General features: G+C 42.8%; 1 protein-coding gene across 4 annotated transcripts in view; it reads left to right on the top strand.

Annotated features, from left to right (window-relative positions):
- The first annotated feature begins 834 nt into the window (after nucleotides 1–834).
- The window catches only part of Trps1 (transcriptional repressor GATA binding 1), a 226,265-nt gene continuing 218,187 nt past the window's right edge, over nucleotides 835–8,912 (top strand). The window contains exon 1 of one of the 4 annotated variants that reach the window (XM_032915274.1): nucleotides 835–866. Coding sequence is in view for 2 of the 4 variants with exons in the window: in XM_032915245.1 (XP_032771136.1) it covers nucleotides 2,442–2,451 (10 nt within the window). In the remaining 2 variants the exon portion in view is untranslated. Of the gene's footprint in view, nucleotides 867–1,698; nucleotides 1,788–2,345; nucleotides 2,452–8,912 lie in introns of those variants that run through there. The other 3 variants (XM_032915252.1, XM_032915245.1, XM_032915281.1) reach the window with 3 other exon arrangements.

Below are 8,912 nucleotides of genomic sequence, written 5' to 3'. Positions count from 1 at the left end.
ATTGGTGTGTGTACAGGACATGCTTCTGAAGCCCATCTGGACCAAGGAAGCACAGGTCTGTCTAAGTATGTTAAGTGACTATGAATCTTTCAGGAAAAAGAGGGAGGCTCTAAAGATGTGTGTGTGTGTGTGTGTGTGTGTGTGTGTGTGTGTGTGTGTGTGTGTATTTGATTCACTTTTTCACTTCTTACAAGAGCATGTCTGGAAAACACTCTGCAAAAAGATACACGAATCAGTGAAAAATATTTGGGGGAAAATCATTGCAACTTCAGCTCTCAGATTCATGATTGTACCTCTCTAAATTTCTAATTTTAATCACTTTGTAGTTCAGAGAAGGATGTTTCTTCTTTTAGCACAAAATTAGTTTAAGCTGACTTTCACTAGAGGAAAAACATACCACTTAAAGTCACCCAACTGAAGAAAATGAAGTCCAAAAGCCCAAGAAATGTTTACTTAGTTTTTAACACCTCCTATACTTTGAATCCTGTCTTAGTAATGTTTTATGCATTGTTGCTCTTTGGAAGTTAAAGGGAAAGATAGCCTGTTCATTTCATGAACTTTATGCGGAGGCAATTTCTCTTAACAAGAGAAGTGCTAAGAAAAGTATGTCATGCCTGATTCAGAGTTCCTTATCTGCTTCGAAAACCCCCAAGACCAGCATGTATTAACCTGGCCGTGGCTGAATAATGTCCCCATTTTATCTGTTTTGTGGTACCCCCTTAAAGCACCCATTGAGTTTCTGGCTTCTCAGCTCAGAAAACCATAGCAACCTCAGTCCACACTTCTCCAACTCAGGATAGAGTTCAAGTTGTTCTCCTGAAGACCTCCTACCATCCAAAGCCTGGGAAATCCTGACCACGGCCGAGGTATCCTAGGACTTCCAGCCACAGATAAAGGGCGGGGGAGGGGGGCGCACACGCACACACAGATCCTGCGTCCTTTAATTGAGAGCTAGAGGGAAAGGTAAAAAGCACTTTGAGAGTTCTTGGCATTCTCTAGGACAGCATCTCCAGTATCTGGGCAGCATCGCCTCGGCTGCCACGCACTGCCCCCCGCGCCCCACAAGGTAGGTCCCGGTCTCCAGGCCCTCGGCCAGGGCAACACAGTCTCCCTCCTCCCCAGCTCGTCCGGTGGGGGAGGGGCGGGGCGGGACGAGCCGCGCGCGGTCCCCAGTTGTCGCGGGCTGGTGCGGCTGGCCGGTCCCGCGGGCGGCGGCGGCGGCGGGTGCTCAGGGCCGGGCGGGGCGGCGGCGGCGCGGGGACGCGCCTGTCTCTTTAAGGGAGCTCGGTCTGGGGTGGCGCTTTCCTCCGCGAAGGCTCCTTTGATATTAATAGTGTTGGTGTCTTGAAACTGACGTAATGCGCGGAGAGTGTGGTCCTGACAAGCGATAACATTTCTGATAAAGACCCGATCTCCTTGCAATCTCCAGCGTCCTCTTTTTCGCTGCTGCTCGGTGGCTCCGGACCTCGCGTCCTCCTGATCGCTCTCTCGCCTTTTTTTTTTTTTTTTTTTTTTTTTAAACAACAACAACAACAACAAAAACCCCAACAACACCCCCCTCTCCCACCCGGCACCGGGCACATCCTAGCTCTATTTCCTTTCTCTTTCTCTCGCGCTCTCTTTTTTTTTCCTGGGGGGGAGGGAAGGAGAGGGGGAGGCAGGAAGACCTTTTCTCCCCCCAATAATCCAAGATCAACTCTGCAAACAACAGAAGACGGTTCATGGCTCTGGCCGCCGCGCCACCATCTTTCGGGCTGCGGAGGGTGTTCCTGACGATTAATCAACAGGTAAGGGGGAGCCGGGCAGGCCGGGGGGCGCGGGCTCAGCCGGCCGGGGCGCCGTTCCGCCAGCGCTGCGCCCGCGCGAGTGTGCGCAAAATGTGGGCGATCGCGAGCGGGGAGCCCTGGGAATTAAAAGTGACTTTCTTTGAAAAAAAAAAAAAAAAAAAAAAGCACAGCCGAGGGAGAGAGTGTGCAGCAAGCCAAGCGCAGGCTTCTCGGGTTTCACACGCATTTTCTTTCTTCCTCCCCCCCACCCCCCTTTGCGCGTGTGATTTCTTTCTTTCTTTCTTCTCTCTTCTGTTCCCCTTACACCCCCACTCCCCCAATTCCTCTTTTCCCTTTGCTGGGTCTAAGGCATCTGAGCCTTGGAAACCAGAGCGACTTCAAACTGCAGTAGCCCCCAGAGTCAGGAGGGTCAAGTTCAGCCGCCGGGGAGGAGGAAAAACAAATCCCGATTTGCCAAAAAAAGAAGTTTCAGGCCGGTGCCCCCTCCCCCTCCCAGCCCCACTCCCCCTCGCTGTCTCTTGCTGGCTGATTTTAATTCTCTCCTACCGGGAGCAGCAGAGGATCTGGAGGTGGCTGGACCCGAGGGGCCGCCGCCGCCGCTGCTGCAAGTTTTCTGGGGGCTCCTGGCAAACGGGGAGCAGACTAGGCACCGGCATGCAGAGTAGTAAGTTGGGTGAACTTGGGAGGGTAGGGAGGGTTTCTGAGAGGGGTCTTGGAGTGGCCCACAAAGTGGTAAAACAGCATAGACTGCCTTTGGCTTTGAAGAGTTTAGTTTGCAAAGCCAGGCTTCAAACTTTTTTCCCTTAAAGGCCCAGCTGGGCTGGAGGGAGAGAGTGTGGCATCATCTCCTGCTATACCCGTCTCTGGGCAGCCCAGGGCAGCCTGGGCCCAGGGGTCTGTGCCCTGTCGGTACCATGAGGCAGGGCCTTGTAGCCAGGGCGCTTCCGTAGGGGCTGAGCAAGGGGCAGACTTCCTCTGCGGTGCGGTTGATGCGCCATGTGTCGAGCGGGTCAGGGGACACGGGCTAGTGATTAAACGCCTGACAGCGGTGGGACATGCAGGCAGACAGGCTCTTTGCTTTCTGTCTAGTTCCTGTTTGGGCTGTAGAGTCTGAAACGCATCTTTGAAAGGCCAAGGCAAACACCTCTATCCCTCCAAATAACTCCAGGATTATAGGACCCCATGAATAATTTGAGGGTGAAGCAGAGGTGGGAGCTGTTTGAAGTGCAAAGCTGTTTTTGTGGCTGGGAAAGCTTTTTCTGTGAGTACCTGTCTGAGATGGTGGTGTTTCCCCTTTCACCAGGGAAGTCACTAACTGTTTTATGGCTCTAGGATCCTAAAGCCATTGAAGTGAAGGACCAGAGGACTTACTTATGGGGGCTTCAGAGAGAATCTTGCTTGGACTCACAATATTTTAAGACCTGGCTGACTTCCCCATATCTTTTTAGGCCTCAGATTTGTTCTTTTGAAAGTTTTTGAGTAAGAGCTATGGATTTAATGATGAATCCAAATTAAGATAGAATATCCATCCTTTATCCAGTTTGGGGAAATCACCGCTAGCATTTTAAACAAGGTAAGTGAAGAGAGACTGGCCGAGCGAAGAAGTAAAATCAGACACAAGTTAGGCCGATTCATTGAACTTTTGTATGCTCTCCAGGTGAACAGGGAAGGGCCTGGAACAGATAATCATTACAAAAGCAAAAAGACAGATAAGGGGCCTGAGACAAGGTTACAAAGAAGTGATCATTCTAGGCCTGGTTGACTAAATTTGATTGCTCAAGCCTAAAAATCTAAAGGGGATTTTTCCGATAAGCCTTCGGAGTGTTGTAAACTCCTTAGCGCAAACCCACCAGCCTCTGTAGCATCTCGATCCTTCGCTGCAGGTTTTAGAGAGAGTTGATCCTTTAGAAAGCTGCCAGAGTTAAGCATGTTAGGGACTGTCAGGAAAGCACTGTAGCTAGCAGGTCCTTGACGTGGGCAAAATGAGAATGAAAGTCTCTAATCTCACTGCTGGTCAGTCTCTTACATGCTGTTCACTTGCTCCTGAGGTCCTCAGTTAATGCAGTACTGATGTAGAAAAGCAAAGATTCTAAAATAATCACCATGCGGCTTTTCCCCCCTTTTCCTTTCCCCAAGTATGACAGGGTTGTGAATAAATACAGGGTTTGTATGGGAAGATGAAGCGTTTCCTGTAAGTTTCGATGCTGACAAGACAGTCTGGAAATGATACCAACATTCTGAGGATTTTTTTTTTAAACCTTTGAGCGAAAGTTTATTAATGGCATGCTCAAACTTCACACGTTAAACTTGTATGTTCATTAAGTTTATCCTCCTGTAGATTTCGGAACTTCCTTTTAAAGCTATACCCTCGAGTTTAAAAACATCTCCAGTCAGTTAAATATACAGGGCTCTGAACATGCTAGTTTGATGATTATTTCTAGATATTAGTACCGTGAAAATAAAACTGCAAAGGAGGAGATCATGTCTTAATGCCTCTCTGTTCTGCCGTGATTTCTCTAACCACAAGATATTGGGAAGCTTCACCAGTACTCTATCGGCAAAATATTATTTACCTTTGGTGAGCTGATTTTCATGACCTCTCAATAAGTCTGTTGCGTGGTAAGCAGTGTTTGTGTAGAGTATGTTTACATACATAGATAACTAAGTCTGACACTCTCCAAATAACTGGTAGAAAGTAGCTAGCAAAAAAGTTTGTCACTTCTGGGTTTTAGATTGCTAGTGTTTGTGCTGCTGGGTGGCTCTTGTCCTTTGTTAAAGGTGTGGACGAGAGTGCCGGAGAGGCTCTGAATCCTGAGTTGAATTCAGAACTCCACACTTTGACTACTAATATTGTGAACAATTTTACATACATTTCTATATACTTTCATACTAACCAGTTTAGCATCCAAATCTGTGTGTATTTAATCCTGAGTGACTTACATATACCCTTATGTTGTTTTTGGCATTATTTTTACTTTTCTTTTAAGTCATATAACACTCCTGGGTTTATTCTAGTTTTCTCTCTAGGTCTCTGTAAAACACATAGGGAAATCTTCATTCATAAGAAAACCTTCTAAATAGGGATGTGAATGCATCTGTGGGAAAGCTGCTCTTACGATCTAGTATTTAATGGTGCTTTTTCTAATGTTGCTATTATTACTATTATTATTATTATTATTACATATATATGGATCTATAGAGAAGTCACTATTTGCTTCTAAAGATATATGCCTTTTCTTATGAAGAAATAAGGCAAGGGTGTGAGGTTTTGTAAACTCTTTTACGCTATTTTTTGAAGTAAATAAACATTGCTGAAAAATTTAAAACTTGAAACAGGCTTTGTTTTTTAAGTTAGAACTTTATTTTGAACTTGAACTTGGTGTCAGCATTGATAACCGGCTTTCTGATATTTTCTATAAATTTCTATATTCTTTATAATTCTTGTTAACTTTTAACACATCCTCTGAGAGCAAACAATATTATCAAAACACTGTGTTACTGTACATAGAACAAAATAGACTTTCAGAGAGTTGTGGACAGGTGTCTATAATTGATTTCAAGGGAAATTATTATTTTTGAAACAAGCGATGAACTTTAAATAAAAATGACTGGCTCCCATTAAAACACATCCTCATGAAGATATTCTCTGGTGTGTAAAATGAAGCCATTCATTCAACACACTGACAACTTTCCACTCGGTATTTGCTTCTGCTTAATTTAGTTTCCTCGGGACAGCTAGTGTGGTAGCCTGCATCTGTTTTTGGCAGGCATAGAAAACTATAAACTCAGACAGTTCTGTCTCAAATATTGTAGCTCATGTGTTACAATCAATTTGATAAAGAGCAGGCAAGTGGTACGTGCTTGCTTCCTGTCGTTCAGCCTTGGTCCAGCTTTCAGGTAACAGACTTCTCTTTCTCCTTTTTCTAGTTATGATTACTAATAATGCTGATAACTAATTGTTCTTGTTATGCTTCCTTATTTATTATTTATTGAGCTATGGGGGGGATGAATAATAGCATGCACAGACATAGATCTACAGCTTATCTATGGGGTAGCTACATTTTATTTGATGGAAAGAAGGGAATTGTGTTGTCGTAACAGGATTTATGGGATCTAGTGGAGCCCTTGTAGGTATAATATGAAGACACTTGGCTTTATCAATTCAACTTCATTTTCCAAGTATACTTGTTATGCTCATGTATAGAAAAGACTCAACATGCTTTACATTATTATTGGCATTTTAGCAACCGAGCAGTTGGTTTTAATATTATCAAAATCACTTGTCTCCTAAACTCTTTGATCAGTCTACTGAAATACCCGAAATGCCAAGATTTGCTTTTAGACTACTGCTTAGTTGCAAATAGAGACCAGCCTGTTTTATCCTTAAGTGTAAGTTGGTCCAAAGTATTTGCATTAAATATTCTATTATTAATAGCCTTCATAAGTGATATTTTAAATGGTAGTTACGGATACGTTGGGGGTCTTTCTGTCACTCTGTGTCCCTTATTTCCCTGGGAAGGGAATTTGGAAACCTTTAGTTCTTTTCTCTGTAGGATCTAATAATGGAGATATTGATTTAGGTTGGAAAGAGATCTTGGGGCATAAGGAAACGTTTTTACTGAATTTGCAAGACGCTGAACATTATTTGGGTTTGTTAAAAGCTAGTCCAGAGAAGCTTGCTAGAGAGAATAGCTACCGGAAGCACTGTAGCTTTTCCGCAGAGATCTTTTTATTATCCCATATCTTTTTGCCCCCTAAGAACACAATTCCAAGTACCAAAACCAAAAGATGAAATTATCAATGTACTTCAGATCTGAAGCATCATTGAAATAAGTTTTCGACTCGAGGTATAATTGAAATACGAACACCAAGGCTGTTGATACAGCATGTTGCATTCAAAAGAATAAAAAAAAATTAGTTTTAATTTTTAAAATGTTGCTAGCTCTTTAAAAACCTGCGGTAAATACTTTACAAGTGGCTAGACACCTTCCCTGGTGTTCAGTTTATACAAATAGGAAACTTTCTCTCCTGCTCTTTCTCTCTCTCTTTCTTGTTTTCTCTCAACCAACTGACGTCATGCCAAACTTTGCTTTAAAAGAACAGACAGAAGTAATTGGTAGCTTTTAACTTTTAATAATGTTCTGCATTGGTTTTGGTGGCCAAAATGCTATTTTTTTAAGGGGAAAAAAAAGTTCAAGTAAGAACGGGCTTGTGGCCTGAGGAAGAGAAGCTCCGTTGATACAGTTATTTTTATTCTTGTTTTTCAATCTGTTATTAAAACTCCTTCCTGCTGAGCCCTGCTGTAATTCCTCCGTTTTACTCTGCGATGGCTGGTGCATTTGAGGTTACCATAATTTAAACGGTTTGGAGGTTTTCGGGGGTAGGGGGATAGATGTTTGTGTTACTTTATTTCTTTACTATTTGAAAGAAAAAAAACAACAAGTTTTGTTTCATTCGAGATTAATTAAGGAAGGTTATCAATGGTGACAGGTCAGTGAATATGTTTATATAGAGAATGCCACACCTGTTACCAGGAGCCTAAAATATGGATGTTTAATTGTGACATTAATCATTTTTATGTGCAGAGGAAGGAAAAATAGATGAAATGTTCCGAAAATGCAGTTTTGTATTGAAAGCATGAGTTTCAAGGGTCAGCTTGTTCCTGCTGGAAGTGTTTCATTTTTCACCTTGAAAAATTTAAATGGCATCCGTAAACCTTATTTATCACATAGTATTTTAACTTTATTTTAATAATCATTTTCTTTCCTCCAGAATTTGCACAGGCAACTCTAGCTTCATCTGCTTAAGGGACACCTTGATCACATTCATTGACAGGGGCCAACTTCAGAAGTTGGCAAGGAACAAAAATCTTTCTGGGGTGAAAAAAAATTGTGTCAGTATTTCCTTCCTTGGGAAAAGCTACTCCACCCAAAAGTGGGGCCCTCCTTCCCATTTGTGGGACAGAACTCAGTGTCGATGTTCCTCATGCAAGCTGCTGCTGAGATTCTAAGTCTCTGTTGTAATGATACCAGAGTTCACGTGTGTGTTAGTTCTTTTCACCACTTCCATATCCAGAGATCCTCTAAGGAATAAGATAACACGAAGTAAGTTGTCTGGCAGAGGAAGAGCGGTCACTAATAAATTTATAATTATCAAAATACCCGGCATGCTCCAGAGCCTTGCAGTGCTCTCTTCGTAGACGCTTTTGATTTACATGGTTCGGTCTTAGTTTCTCGCATGAGAGCTGCAGACTTTAACTCAGATCCCACAGATCCCTCCTTTGATAACAGCTCCTTGGCTTAAACATTTTTTTCCAGGAAAACGTACAAGAATTAAGCCGTGTTGCTCATATCAACCAAGTGCTGGTTTATTGAATTCAGCTTTTACTTAATTCATAATTTTTTTAGAGAGTTCGCAAGCATAAATTTAAAGTCGTAGGTATGTCTGAAATGAATTTTTTTACTTAATAGATATTGGTCTGCTGTTTCAAAATTGGGGATAGTTATAAAGCTTAGAAAGAAGCATAAAAGCCAGAGGGGAGTATTTGCGGCTCCAGTCTTTTAATATCAACAGCTTGTTTACTGCGGAGTGGTGGGGAGGGGAAGGGGAGGCTTTGTGGAAGATGATACAAAAAAAAAAAGTCCATCAATTGCGCATATGATCCCCTCCCCTTAAGGTTTACTTAAACAATATGTTTCGGTTTTGCCTCAAACCATTCGGCGCCACCTCTGCTCCGAGCATCTATCACTATCCTGGTTCCTGAGCGATGAAGGATGGTCTTTTCTGTTCTATAATGAGCAGCAGTATTGTCTGAACAAAGGTAACCTATTTTAATTTGTGATTCTTTGGGAGTTAATAGGAAGCTGCCTATGGTGTGAGAGAAATTCTATAGTATGAAGCCTGTGGATGTTTGATGCAGCCCCAGTAACTGTGCTGTGCTTGAATTATTGCAGCAATGTGCACATGCTCTTGGAGCGATATTGTCTGTCTGTAATGCGTAGATCTACCTGGATGGTGGGGTTTAGTGTGCTAAATCATGACCTGTTGTGCTTTAAACAGAACAGGAATCGTTTAAAGAGATACATGACTTGTTTTTAAAACGTTAGAAGTTTGAAGAGAGTGTGG

This window comes from Rattus rattus, chromosome 1 (assembly GCF_011064425.1).
Source record: "Rattus rattus isolate New Zealand chromosome 1, Rrattus_CSIRO_v1, whole genome shotgun sequence".
Classification (NCBI taxonomy): Eukaryota; Metazoa; Chordata; class Mammalia; order Rodentia; family Muridae; genus Rattus; species Rattus rattus.
This window is presented reverse-complemented; position numbering and strand designations above follow the sequence as displayed.